This window comes from Bufo bufo, chromosome 6 (assembly GCF_905171765.1).
Source record: "Bufo bufo chromosome 6, aBufBuf1.1, whole genome shotgun sequence".
NCBI classification, from domain to species: Eukaryota; Metazoa; Chordata; class Amphibia; order Anura; family Bufonidae; genus Bufo; species Bufo bufo.
In genome coordinates this window covers 248,644,502-248,660,112 of record NC_053394.1, presented here as the reverse complement: position 1 = coordinate 248,660,112, position 15,611 = coordinate 248,644,502, and the positions used below count along the sequence as shown (strand labels likewise).

Here is a 15,611-nt window from a genome sequence, read left to right as displayed (position 1 = left end):
ATCAATGTATACATGTGAGTCAAAGGATGTAGGCAGTGACCTCCTTAGTCGTGACCGGACAATGTTTTCTGATTTGATCCCACTCAGGAGGTGAGAATAGAACAAATGGCATCAGTACCCAATCAGGACTTGATCAGGGTACATTGACCACTTCATTCCACCTGCATCCCGGGTCAGAGTTTCAAATCTCCACACAATCACCAGATATCTGTGTTTTGATCATTTTGGTTGATAAACCAACTGTCAGAGTAAACGTTAGAGTCACTACTTGTCTTCTTCAGCTGAATTATGTAAGAACAATATCCTGGAGAGAAAACACCAAACGACTTTCCTGTATAAATCCTGTCTCTAAGATCAGTTTGTCATTATATTTTAAATTTGGCCAAATATTTAATGTCAATTATAGGTAAGGATGTAGGAGCCACAGATGCAACTGAACTTTGAGGTTTCTCTCTTACCAACATTCTAAATTTGCCTAGGGGATCTTTGTCACTTACACATGCTCCTAACACATATATCCCCGAATCCTGTTGGATAGGATTTCTAATGGACAGGAACAGAGGATTACACTCATCATGTTTACAACTGTTTGGTGGTGTTCCCTTCAGGATAGTCATCCTTTGCGACAAACCTTCAGCTTTACTGACTCTAGAGGTAGTTTCCACTGGTTTATATTCCCAACACTTCAGACTAGTACTCCATTCTGTTAATTTCCAATATCCACAGTTGGTATGGCCATATTTAAACACAATTACCATAGACTGGGTCAGTTCCAGTCACACAGATGTACTTCTCAGACCAAAACCAAGTGTCCTATCATCTGTCTTACAGTCCACTATACTGCAAAAGTCAACTTAGTTGTTCCTGACTCATCTTGATAATATAACATCGTTGGAATTTGATTTGACTGTGATTTCCCCTTTGTACAATATGGAACAAACAATAAGGCATGAAACAACATTATGGCTCTTATAGTCCTGGCACTTGATTGCAATACGATCAGTTTTTCCTTGCAATTCAACAGCAGTGGCGGCGGTTATCAGGACTTGATGTAGATCTTCAAACCGTAGCTCTAGGACTTTCCACACGTCTCTTGTTTCACCACTATCCAATCTCCTGATTGTAAAGAATGAATCGCTTCTATACAGTCTGGATTCTAGGAAACAACTAAAACCTGGAAATACAAATTAGACAATAACTTGTGCAACAGACAACATAATTTGGAAAACTACTATGCTGCATCTGGAACTATTGGGGAAATAGACACCTAATCCAGGAGCATTCCCAAAGCGTGCTTCATAAGGACTTAGGCCTATCTTCCGGTTAGATGTATATCGGAGGAAGAAAAACCCCAGGGGTAGGTACTCTCACCTCAGTCAGTATCTTTTAGCTGTAGCCTTTGCTACAGGCCAAATCTCCGAATATCCTAGAAAGAGATCAATACAGACACAGACATATTCACACTGTTCCACCTTTGTTCTGAATGTAGTCAATCCGCAGTCTCTGAAACGGGTAAGATGACCTTGGCATATGCCTTCCTGGAACTCCCATAGTTCTCCCATCATTATTACAGCATTCACCTTCAACTAACCTAGTGGCAGCATTGTTGAACCCAGGAGCCATCCACCACAGAACCAAATCACACCTTCTCTCTCTCGATTTACTCATGTTCTAAATCCATTCTCTTTAGGTAGAGTGCCCTCTGAAGGAAGAGTTTCTTACCAACTCTCCAGAGTCCTATTATCACTTCTACCTTTATCCTTTGATGTTTCCTTTCAGCCTCTGTAGCCTGTATCTGAAAAAGGCAAACTTTTTGGAAGTCCACTGGCCCTAAGCCATCCTGTATCACACAGACTTCCACTTAGCGTAGACTTCAGGTAATAATGTAGCCTCTACCTTATCAGGCAGCATCAGGGCATCAAACATCTTTCATACACTCAGCATTCATTATTGATGGGCTTACCCATGGATCAAACAAAATCTCTGCTTCACTAGATTAGACCATAATAATGAGTGATACCGAAGGCATACCTGGATGTTAGTAGTCTTACCCTCAGCCATCTTACCAACCTCAGCGAGTGTCTTCAGCTCTGTCTCCTGCACTACCATTGCTGGACGGAGTGCTTCTTTCTTGAAAACATCAGATTAAGTAGGAACAGCATATCCTGTCCGAAATGATCCATCTTCCAGGAACCTGAAATTATCTACCAGAAACTCAAAAATTTGGTTATTAATTGGAGACATTAAATTTAAATTTTAATTTTTATATTTTTATTTACTACTCCCAGAAAGCACTCCATTTACAGAGGTGGGAAAAAGTATTTGTATTTACTACTCCCAGCTTCCCCCCCTCCAGATGCAGCAGAGTAATCGGATCTAATTTTGCACACCCTTAAGACGGTGATTAATTGGCGAGAGGAGTAGGAATTGCATTACTATATGCTCCTACACATGTGATACTACCCTTAGCCATGAGAGATCATGGAACATGTTTGCTATGAGGCAATGGAATTAGATCCTAAGGATTATATAAATAATAGGGATCCAGTATTTGATTCTGGGTTGTTAATTCCCTATGGGTGTTTCATTTGAAGGGGCTGAACATTTGTCTTCCCCCCATGGGCGAGGAAGTGGGCAAGTACATACAAAGTCTTCCTCCCCCCCTTGTGGGGAGGACTGATAGGCAGCCACGCCCGCCTTAGGTCTTTGTTTGATTTAACTTTAACAATATGGAGGGACAAAATGAACTTCTCTCAAGCCTAGCCAACACTAGACGGCCCCAGATGATCCTTAAGACCATCCACAAAGGCAGCATTTAGGATTTTCTCATGCATAGCTAAGGTAATCTCAAAAAATCCAAATCCACCCAACTTTCCTGGAGTCTAGTGAAAACTTTCTCCACACTCTCTGTCCTGATGACAATGTGACTAACTGATGACCTAAACACTTCCTCCCAGACTCAATTATCTTCACTATGCATTAAATCCCCAGCTCTACATTGGACTAAATTTTCCAAATCTCATAAATAATATGAGAAAACTCTCCATATTTTAACTAATTTTCTATAAAGCAGCATAAGTAAGTTCTCTGAATTGGGAATTCTATTCATCATGGTAAAATTGATGTTACTACTGGGTGTAGTATATGTCATGCATCATATAATGATGCAGATATCCCTACACTTTCACTCATATCTGAATAAGGACTTAGAATGGGTGCAACCTTAGATTGATAGGATTGGACACTTCCAATTGGCATCATAGGGGCAATTACTGCAGGTACATTTTTAACTGATGGGACATACAATTGGGAAGGGTAATTTGCAGACATCACTGGATATAATCCAATGTTGGGAACTATGATAGGAATTGTGTCCTGTCTTTGAGATCCACAAACAACAGACATGTTACTCCTCTCAGCATTTGTGTTCTTGCACACACACTCCCATCCCCCATAAGGAGGGGGTTGATGTCCTAAGGAAAGAGTTTTTGGGGGGGTGGGGAAGGGCTAGAGGGAGCAGAAGGCACAGTGGGTGGTGCTGATTAGCACATTCCAGTACATGGTGTAGAGGAGGGGCTGACAGAAAAAGCAATAGTATTGTTTGATGGACCACAAGACCCAGGATTACTTTTTAAAGTTACAACAGATGTGGTGGGGGAAGGGATGCCACATGGCAAACTCTCCTGTTCTTTGTTCAAAGATCCTCCATTTTACTATACCAATATTGTCCATTCTTCTCAATTTCTTTCAACTTTCCATATACACTTTTCCACAAACTTTAATTTAATCTATCTCCTACTGCATTTTCAACCTCTAGGGGGAACTTTTACACAAAACTGCATATTTCCGGATAATAACGGAAATCACTGCTACTTAGTATGACAGAATGCTTTCAACTTTTATTCCTAACTGAAACTTTCTCTTCTCTTTCTCTCATCAACTGAGCTGCTGTTAACATCTCCTCACTCTGTCCTGCAACATTAGAATTTCCCATTATTGTAGTTACACAAAGATCAAACAATTGCTATTTATCGAGCCCGCTAACTTAAGCGTAGTTGCACAAAGATCAAACGGTATCCGATTACTATAAGTAATCGCTATCGAACCCACAAACTTAAGCGCAGTTGCACAAAGATCAAACGATATAATAGTATTGAGCCCACAATCTCTCTTGGTGAAGACCCCTAGTCAATTCACTGGGATACAAAATCTTAATAACTTCCAATTGCCTATGGCAATTGGTGTTAACCCTTTCCTCAAGATTCTCGTCAGAAACTTGGCTGGGATCCAATTCTACGTCACAGGATATCCGACTCAGCTGTCTAACAACTTCCGTTTAGTTCCAGCATGTTCTACCACACAAAGAAGGAATATTTCAACAGGTTCTTTCTAACGGACAGATCAGCTATAATTTGAACCCTTTTATCGCGATAACACCAATTCAACTCTTGAGAACCCACAAAAGCGGAAGTTTCAGAGGAGATTTGTAAGAAATAAAGCTTTCTTACCTTGCCGGCATGTGATCTCGTCTGATGGTTCCGTTTAAGTCGATCTCGTGGCGTTTGAATCGGAAGTTACGCAAGCTGTCTGCCCCACGTTGGGCGCCATTTGTTAGCGCAATTCATGCGCTTCTCCTTCTTCTTTGTGTGGTGCCAAATCAATTAGAAGTATAAGTATGTGCATGCCATACAGCTTTATAATGAGACCAGACACACTAGGTGGTTTCATGAAAGCATCTTCTCATCTTCCCTGAGCCATGGTAGAAGAGCCCCTTTATTCACAGTACATTGACTTAAATAGCAGACATGACATCACAAAGGGGGTGTTCCTTAAGAAGAGACTATTCGCTCCTTAACCTGATAGGAGTGGTTTCTGCAACTTCAACTGAGTTTATAGGTATATTTGAAGACTGTAATGTAATCACCTCTTCCCCCTCCCTTATTGACCTTCTCATACATATGGTTTGCGGCCATCTAGTGGACAAAAATGTGTACTACAGAATATTCGCATTATATATGCATAGAATAATAAATCCATCTCTCACACCAGCAGGCCCTCACCCATAATGTTTTAGATGGTCAGCTCAGCTGAAGACCCTCACCCCTAATGTTTTAGTGGGTCACCAGCAGGCCATCAATCATGCTTTACCTCTCTTGTATAATGTTTCCTCATCCTAAATACCTATGACATTCCCTGTAATTTTTTTGTACTCTTAAGAGTCCTGTATTGTTATTTATCGTCACTACCTTCCTGAGTCGGTACTGGGAAATTTGTGCGCCCCCGCCTGCCTTTCTTGGAAGTGGTAGCCGTGGCCATCCCTCAGGCTCCCTCTCCGGAAGCGAACCCTGATCCCCCCATTACCCGTCGTCACCCATTCCTCTTCCAAGTTCATTATCATCACAATCGTAATCACCGGGGGTCACGTAACTAATTAGCACGGAGGAGTGTCTTTGGTTATCGGAATGAACCACACAAATCGACTCGATCCACATGCTCAAAACGGGCATGCACCACCACCCACAGAATCGCGAAATAGGTATCAATCTGTCAATCCTTTCTGTGTCCGGGCCGGGTGAGGCTTCCCGTGTTGAGTCAAATTAAGCCGCAGGCTCCACTCCTGGTGGTGCCCTTCCATCAATTAGTTTAAGTTTCAGCTTTGCAACCATAATCCCCCCGTAACACAAAGACTTTAGTTTCCCAGAAAATGCTTGGCGGGAAATGGGAATAATGCTGCCAGGGATCGTCTTCGAACCTCCAACTTAAGTTGTTGATTAATGAAAACGTTCATGGCAACAAAGGTTTCGGCTGTGGTTCGGCTTGGGCCGGTACAAGAATTTCACCTCTACAGGTACAATATGGATGCCACCGGCCGTTCCTCTGCCAATGAGTTCAGTTTGATCGTCCAAGAGTCCGGTCAACACAATCAAAACCACCGGCCGTCCCTCTTAGTCATGGCCCCAGTTCCGAAAATCACGAAAATTTTTGTCTTCGGTTTTGTGAGTTTTATGGTCAGTCTGTAAAAGTGGCGTACAACTCGGGCAACATCGTTACCAGCAGCGACATTGTAGTCCAAGATGCAACCAGACATCCTCCCTATGCTGTCCCCGACCCATTTCGGTGGTGTTTCCATCAATTTCTGACCTTTTTCTATGAACCAGGCACCCTCCCCTCTTCAGAGCAGGGGGTGTCTGGTTTAATGCTCGAGTCCTCCCATTGACTTCTATAGGGCTCGGGTGCTCGGTAGAGCACCCAGGCATCCCGTGTGCTCGGGCAGAGCACCCGAGCATCAGGGTGCTCGATCATCACTAATGTTCTCCTATTGTGTGAAAAGTTTGTGTGGGTGGATTAAAGTTTTAAAGTATAACTGTCATATATATTTTTTTGGAGTATTGGATTGTGGTGATTAATATCACCTTGGTGGCCCTATTTCAACTTTTCACTGTGTATTTAATTGCCCCTTAATTCCCCATTTTTGTTCCCTGTACTGCCTACTTTTACCTGTGCTTAAAATAGGGTTGCTAGGCATGTTCCGTCTATGTGTTGAAGGACTGAGGACGCAGAAACAGGCTGAGTGCAAGGTCAGATTACTGACAGCCAGTGACTGTAAGTAAATGATTAAAGCCAGGTCCTCCCCAACAGCTAATAACAGTGCCTGGGCTGTGTGCACTTCTCCCTGTCCCTGCGCTTGGCAGACGCTACCTCACTCAGCAGAGCTGGAGAAATCAGAGTGGAAGCAGCGCACAACAGGGAAGGGAGATCTGCCATCTGCTCAGTGTATAAATGAAAGCAACATGTGGTAAGAGGACCCCTTTGTGCTGCAGAAGATTAACCCTTTAGGGGGAGGGCTCTGGTTACTGACACTTTTGGGGGGCTATTGTTACTGGCTAGTGAGGGCAGGTGGGATTAGCCTCAGGGTGAGGGCAGTGGCGGCCATCTTAACTAAATAGTGAAATTGCAGTTTTATGCAGACTGGTTACTAAGGGCTGAATCTTATTAAATATGGGGTAAGTCAGTCTAATAGTAACTGATTCTGGAATATCATGTTATTAGTAACTACATATATGAAAATTGAAATTAGGGTCTAAATGTGACAGTTATCCTTTAAGGCCAATCAATTATGGCTCCATTTTAACAGATCCTTTGTTCTCCCCAGTCCCTCACAGTAATGAGATCAATATACCTGGCTGGTTGACAATAGCCAAACTCGCATTTTGTACTGTGACTAAAAGCTTAACTAACCTGTCATACAATTTAAAATATAATACAAAAAATGACTTTTACAATATTTTTTAATCAGTTTTACTGGAAATATGGGCAACCGAAGTTGGTGCCTATTGTGCTATGGAATCCGTATGAAGTGTATGCGTTACACGGATTCCACTGTACTGCAGGAAAAGGACAGCAAGCTCAGTAATGGCAGGAACACACATCGCTGCTCCTGCCTGTGCCCGCTTAGCTAAATCCTGGCATAGGACATTGGTGCAAGTTTTCCTGTAGCGATGTGCTATGAACAGATTTTCACTGAACGGAGCGAGCACAAGCAGGAGCTCTGTATAACACATTGATGCTTCTACCTTTGCCAGGTCCACTCAGCTAAATCCTGGCATAGCACATTGGTGCAGGGTTCAAGTACTCATGTGCTATGCAGAGTTCCTGCCTATGCCCACTCTGCTCAGCTCTGCATAGCACATAAGTACAGGAAACCCTACAACAATATGCTATGCCAGGATTTATCAGAGTGGAGTGGGCACAGGCTGGAGCAGTGATGTGTTATAAAGAGCTCCTGCCTGTGCCCGCTCTGCTCAGCTAAAGCACTGCATTGTACATTAGTACAGGAAACCCTGCACTAATATGCTATGCCAGGATTTAGCAGAGTGGGCACAGGCAGGAGCAGTGATAGGTTATACAGAGCTCCTGCCTGTGCCCGCACTGCTCATCTAAAGCTCTGCATTGTACATTAGTACAGGAAACTCTGCACTTATGTGCTATGCCAGAATTTATCAGAGTGGAGTGGGCACAGGCAGGGGCAGTGATGTGTTATACAGAGCTCCTTCCTGTGCCTGCTCTGCTCAGCTAAAGCTCTGCATTTTACATTAGTACAGGAAACCCTGCACTAATATGCTATGCCAGGATTCAGTAGGGCGGAGTGGGCACAGGCAGGGGCAGTGGTGTGTTATACAGAGCTCCTGTCTGTGCCCGCTCTACTCATCTAAAGCTCTGCATTGTACATTAGTACAGGAAACTCCTCACTTATGTGCTATGCCAGAATTTATCAGAGTGGATTGGGCACAGGCAGGAGTAGTAATGTGTTATACAGAGCTCCTGCCTGTGCCCACTCTGCTCAGCTAAAGCTCTGCCTTTTACATTAGTACAGGAAACCCTGCACTAATATGCTATGCAAGTATTCAGCAGGGCGGAGTGGGCACATGGGCACAGGAAGGGGCAGTGATGTGTTATACAGAGCTCCTGCCTATGCCCGTTCTGCTCAGCTAAAGCTCCGCAATTTACATTAGTACAGGAAGTTTTATGCAAATCGACTTTGGATGTTTCATCAGAAGTCGATTCGATCATCCCTAATTGATAGCATTCTGTGTGTGTTTGTGTATACAGGGAATGCTTATCAATCACTGATAACACTTCTCCCATGTACAACTGAGCTCAGAAAGAGCAGAGATATAAAATGTATAAACTACAAGTTATGCTAAATCATTTACCATAAAACTGTATATCAATCTGCTCAGCTCCTCCTGCTCTATTACATTCTGCCTGCTGCACTGCGTTTTCTAGTCACAGGTTTTCTTTAATCCCATGCTTTGCCATTACCTCAAAGAATAACTTGATGTCACAACTAAGAGGAGCTTTGGTTCATGGTAGCACCGGACATGCCGGACAAGCTTTCTTGGTGCCAAGACGGGGCACTCAAAATTCCTACTGTCCTCAGTCTATGAAGTTTAGAATGGACAGTTATTAATCTGACCCCCTTCCGCAACAATCCCTACCGTTCACATTTATTATACGTAGTCCCCATTTCCCTCTTCAGATGTGCAGCTCTTAACGGGCTGGCTGCGACTGGCGCTTCCTTCCTTCAGCACCATCTGTCACACAGTTATAGGCCACTTTCACATGGCACTATTTTCCATCAGTGTTTGTAAGCCAAAACTAGGAGTGGAATTTGGTTTTGGCTTATAAATCCTGCCATGCGAAAGTCTGTGAGTCTACTACTATGTGACAGGCGACCCTATCTTTGAGAAATTGCACCCTATATCGCTAACCATTTTTTCTACCCATTATCCTAGGACTAGTGGGACTGTGAAAGCAGCGAATGGTACCCTCCATTTGGGGGCAGTACTGTTGTAACTGATTTTATCTATAGACATCATTTGGTGGTGCTTTAAGGCCTGGTTCACACCTGTGGTGTGAACTCCAGCAGTCTGTTCCAGAAGTTTAGGCATGTATGACGACTTTCGGCCAGACAAAAAAATAGTACATGCATCATTGTTTATCTGGCCGAAAGCCGACATATATGCCAGAAAGCAGGTAGATCCCAGCCGGATCCTATTACAGTGAATGGGAATCCAGTGGTAGTATCCGGCTATGCAGATGTGGATGCAGTAATACAGTTACATTCGTGCGCCGGTATCAACTAAGCACATTCAGCTAGAATAATAATAAACTCACTCCGAAAAGCTAAATTACTGTAACACAGTTTTTAATGTTCATGTATAATGCATGTAATATTCATTTTTGTTTTCTTTTTGTATTCAAAGGCAGGAAAGGCTCACAGACTCAGTGGAGAGGAGCGAGATCAGCTCCTGCCTAACCTGAGGGCAGTTGCGTGGAATGAATTGGATGGCAGAGATGCAATTTGCAAAGAATTCCATTTCAAGGACTTCAACAGGGTAAGGTAACATCTGCACATACCAATTACTGGACATATACACATACTGTATATACATACACATAACTACAGAACATAAAAGTGATATAAAGAGCACATGTCACATGATCAGCCTTATTAAACCAGACATACTGACTGGTAGGGTTGATCATGGTGAATTAGGCTTACAGTATATTAGACGCACAGATGAAGCAGGCAATTGTCAGGAGGGAAGCGTTCCTTCCCGATAATCGCCTGCTTGTCAGCGATCTCCTCCACAGTATGGGGAGGAGCAATCACTCATGCCATTGCTAGTTCCCATACTAAATCACTGTTTTACAGCAGCAAATCTGCTGCCGGCAAATGATGATGTTTGAACCTGCTGAAAGACTGCAATTGCCCGAAGAGCGAGCATTCATTGGGTAATCAGCGGCAGTATTACACTGCCAGATCATCACTAACGTAGATTATGTGATCAGACCACAGAGGGGTTGATCTAGCCCCTCGGATCACCGCCTCACCTCACCCTCATAGCCTGGACATGAAATCCCTAGATCAGCAAATCTATACGCCTTTTCTTCAGGGAGGAGACTGAAGTTATCTGAGCTAGAACAGTGCCGATCTCAGAGCGGGGAGAGCTGCCTGAGATCAGCTGCATATGTGGCTGTATTTATTTTTCAATAGGGGTTAATCATGGTAATAGATGCACAGATTCAAAAGTTCTACCTGTCCCATCAGGAGTATGCAAAGAGGTATCGCCGAAGGAAGAGAACTATCTTGCCAGCACCACCTCTTGGAAGTGGCTCAAAATCCGACTTTCCAGCAAGCCTTGGTATTTAACAAAGGAACCTCAAGGCTTGGTGGAAAGCCAGATTTTAACTCATAGGGAGCCACTTCCAAATGGTGGCACTGGCCAGATGGTTCTATCTGGGAGATACTGTACCTTTGCATACTCATTTTCCATGGAGTGTTGACAATAATGCTCCATACCATGGAGTACTTCCAGTAAGTCTCCAAACAGGACTGGTCCGTTTAAGGAGATTCAGCAGCCTGCCTAAGCCATCAGGATGCTGAAATACATCATTATAAAAATAAGCATGACAAAGACTAATCTGTACTATTTTCTTTTTAAGCATAATGATATATCTTTGCTATACATCTATTTGTAGGCTTTTGGATTCATGACCAGAGTTGCATTACAAGCTGAAAAGTTAGATCCCCAACCTGAATGGTTTAATGTCTACAATAAGGTAATGAAAATGATAATAAAATCTATGAAATGTTTTGGGGTATGGTCTTGTATGAACACCATTTTTCAGACAAAGTATTGTGACACTATAAGGCTGTGTTTAAAGAGCATATATCACCATGGGTCAACCCTATTAAACAAGGCATACCTCCTGGTAAGGGTTAACATGATCAACAAAACGAGCCCTAGCTCTCTGCAATCTGTATTACTGTTGCAGGGAAATTCTTAATTTTTGTTATATGCAAATGAGGTGTAAAGAGCACCAAAGGGCTGGCCTAGCCCATCAAAGCACCACCTTAACTCTGCCTTTCCCTGTTGCCACTCCCTCTCCCAGTGAGACAAACAGGGCCAGTCATCCCTTCTGCTCTGATGCCTGGCCCCGAAATCTTGCACAGGTGAGATTGTCCCAATTCTGATCTCTTAACCCCTTAAGGACACGGCCATATTTCACCTTAAGGACCAGGCCATTTTTTGCAAATCTGACCAGTATCACTTTATGCGTGAATAACTTTAAAACGCTTTTACTTATCCAGGCCATTCTGAAATAGTTTTTTCGTCACATATTGTACTTCATGACACTGGTAAAATGGAGTAAAAAAAATATAATTTTTATTTATAAAAAAATACCAAAGTTACCAAAAATGTGGAAAAATTACCAAATTTCCAAATTTTAATTTCTCTACTTTTATAATAGTAATACCTCCAAAAATAGTTATTATTTTACATTCCCCATATGTCTTTTTGGAGACGTTACAAGGCTTAGAAGTTTAGAAGCAAATCTTGACATTTTTCAGAAAATTTCTAAAACCCACTTGTTCAGGACCAGTTCAGGTCTGAAGTCACTTTGTGAGGCTTACATAATAGAAACCACCCAAAAATGACCCCATTTTACAAACTACACCCCTCAAGGTATTCAAAACTGATTTTACAAACTTTGTTAACCCTTTAGATGTTCCACAAGAATTAATGGAAAATAGGGCTCAAATTAAAAAATTTCACTTTTTGGGCAGATTTTTCATTTGAATCCATGTTTTACAGTTACAAAGCAAGGGTTAACAGCCAAACCAAACTCAATATTTATGGCCCTGATTCTGTAGTTTACAGAAACACCCCATATGTGGTCGTAAACTGCTGTACGGGCACACGGCAGGGCGCAGAAGGAAAGAAATGCCATACGGTTTTTGGAAGGGAGATTTTGCTGGACAGTTTTTTTGACACCATGTCCCATTTGAAGCCCCCCTGATGCCCCCCTAGAGTAGAAACTCCCAAAAAGTGACCCCATTTAGGAAACTACGGTATAGGGTGGCAGTTTTGTTGGTACTATTTTAGGGTACATATGATTTTTGGTTGCTCTATATTACACTTTTTGTGAGGCAAGATAACAAGAAATAGCTGTTTTGGCACTGTTTTTATTTTTTATTATTTACAACATTCATCTAACAGGTTAGATCATGTGGTATTTGTATATAGCAGGTTGTCAGGGACGCAACAATACCAAATATGACTACTTTTTTTGGTTATTTGTTTCAGTTTTACATAACAAAGCATTTTAAAAAAAAAAAGATTTTTTAGTGTCTCCACATTCTGAAAGCCATAGTTTTATTTATTTTTTGGTAAACTGTCTTGTGATTTTTTTTGTATCTCCATGATCTAAGAGTCTTTTTTTTTCAGCCGATTATCTTATGTAGGGGCTCATTTTTTGGGGGATGACATGACGGTTTGATTGGCACTATTTTGAGGTGTGTATGACTTTTTGATCGCTTGCTATTCGACTTTTTGTGATGTAAGGTGACAAAAAATGGCTTTCTTACACTGTTTATATTTTTTTTACCGTATTCACCTAAGAGGTTAGACGCAGCGATACCTAATGTGTCAACTTTATTTATTTATGTAAGTTTTACACAATGATTTCATTTTTGAAACAAAAAAAAAGAGGTTTTAGTGTCTCCATATTCTGAGCCATAGTTTTTTTATTTCTTGGGCGATTGGCTTAGGTAGAGGCTCATTTTTTGCGGGATGAGGTGACGGTTAGATTGGTACTATTTTGGGGGGCATACGCCTTTTTGATCACTTGGTGTTGCACTTTTTGTGATGTAAGGTGACAAAAATAGCTTTTTTTTTTACACCGTTTTCATTTTTATTTTTTTATGGTATTTATTGGACAGGGTAGATCATGTGATATACTATAGAGCCGGTCCTTACGGACGTGGCGATACCTAATATGTGTGGTTTTGTTTTTTAGTTTTTTATTATAAAATAAGGGGAAAGGGGCGTTTTTTTGCCTTTATTAATTTCATTACTTTATTAATTTTATTAAAAACACTTTTTATTACTTTTTTTTCTTTACTTTATTTTTGATGTTCACTTTTGGGGGTCTGATCCCCTCTGCAATACATTTCAATACATTTGTATTGTAATGCATTGCCTCTTCGTGTACTACAGTGAGTAGTACACAAACAGGTTGCCTAGGAGACCCAGCCTGAGGCTGGAACTCCTCGGCTCCCGTAGAAGGCAGTTCCCGATGCCGTGCAAGGCATTGGGCAGCCTCTGCACGGCATCGGGCTGCCTTCTGAGACATTTAGTTCCCACCACAGCAGCGTGTGTGATGAAGTTACCGGGCTACTTATGTTTCATTTTTGTTTATTAATATTAGTGGAACTGTATAAAAGCAGGGAAGGAATTTATTCTGTCTACATGTGCAAATGCAGTTCAACTTTTCCTACACTGCACTACAAATCACATTTATTAAGCAAATTATTATTAGTAAAGGGATTGTCCACTTTCTGATTATAGTTAACTAATGTGTTTGTAAGATTACTATATGGCACTTACTAATACAGCCTTTGTTGATATTGTGCTACATCTCATAAGGTATGCCCTCTTTTGTGCTGTCCACAGGGAGGTCCAGTCCATAAATTGGCTGCTGAAGGATGATCATGTGACCAAGCAAATCACCTCCATGTGCTGTCATCTGCACTTGTTCTATTGGAAGTTTAGTATAGGTACAGTGTGTTTGCTTGGAGGAGGCTGAGCGATGTGTGACCCTCAATCAGCAACCATTTTATGGATGGGACCTCTGTGTGGACAGCAATAAAGACTTGGCAAACAAAGGAGCATGCTATACGAAATATAGAAAAAGGGATAGAATTTCAACAAATGCTATATTAGTAAGTGCCATATAGCCATCTTACATACACATTTGTCAATAGTAGTGAGAAAGTGGCCAACCCCTTTAAAAGCAAAGGACTAACTAATTTTACACAAAATAAAGTTGTGGGATAGATCCATTATTGAAGGGGTTTTCTGGGAGTACAATATTGATGAGCTGTCCTCAGGATAGGACATAAATATCTGACAACCCGACACCTCCACCAATCAGTTGTTCAAAGCAACGCAGCCTCCTTACAGCCTATCAAGCACAGCACCAAACATTGTATAGCGTTTATTTGGTATTGCAGCCCAGGCCATACACCTGAATGGGACTGAGCTGTATTTATGGCATGTGACTGATGAAGGTGGCATCACTGGCCAAGGGAGAGGCTGAAGCTCTCATCAGAGCTGCTGTCCGTGTGGGAGTTGGACCCTTTCCAATCTCCTATTGATAGCCTACCTTGAGGACAGGTCATTAATATTGTACTCCCAGAACCTCTTTAAACAAATACAGCTTGAAAATTGCCACCAAGAAGAAATGACTATTGTAATCTAATTGTAGTTCTGTGTTTTTAAGGTTCATATCACCCTGAGCACTCATGAATGTGGAGGTCTTTCCGAGAGGGATATTAACCTGGCCAGTTTTATTGAGCAAGTTGCAGCCACTCTGTCTTAACAAGAGGTGGCAGCACTGCCATGCAACTAGATGTCCAAAGGAGGAAAAAGTCGACGAGGACTTGACGTGTTCCTGATGTGAATATGGAAATATCCATTCATTACGTATGTCTTTTTCAAGCATATAAAAGTAGCATTTCTTAAGATGTACTGCTAACAATTGAAACATTTGCAACTTTAATGATAAAAGCACTAAGTAAAACCTTATTCACACATCAGTGATTTCCATCAATGATTGTGAGCCAAAACCAGGATTGGAGACTTCACAGAGATAAGGGAAAGATCTGCACCAGCTTTGTGTTTAGACCCACACCAGGTTCTAGCTCACAATCACTGATGAAAATCACTGTCTGAACACTTACTGTGTGAATAAGGCCTAATTCTGTATGCTATCAAACTGACAAACTCTTCTTTATGTATAGAAACTTAGGGGGTCACCGCAAGTGGTTATTAAGACAGGCGTTTTAGACGCTAGTTTTATTAACCCCTTGCGGTGGATCTGCCAAAGTTATGTAGAGGCGCGGGCCTCTACATAACTTTGGCGTATCAACTGCCGGACTAAATGTAAGCCAGCTTCCTTGCTGTCTTACATTTAGACGATTTTCTCTGCCATATCTGAATCTGATAGTAAATGACCCCTTTAGTTTCCATCATCTCATG

The 15,611-nt window shown here is 41.8% G+C and overlaps 1 protein-coding gene across 1 annotated transcript; it reads left to right on the top strand.

The window, feature by feature from the left end:
- The first annotated feature begins 5,951 nt into the window (after positions 1–5,951).
- LOC121005642 (pterin-4-alpha-carbinolamine dehydratase-like) lies at positions 5,952–14,998 on the top strand. Its single transcript, XM_040438413.1, has 4 exons — positions 5,952–5,996; positions 9,768–9,899; positions 11,047–11,127; positions 14,854–14,998. Exons 1-4 carry the CDS (start codon positions 5,952–5,954, stop codon positions 14,950–14,952), a joined length of 357 nt encoding a protein of 118 aa, XP_040294347.1. The 3' UTR covers positions 14,953–14,998.
- The last annotated feature ends 613 nt before the right edge of the window (positions 14,999–15,611 follow it).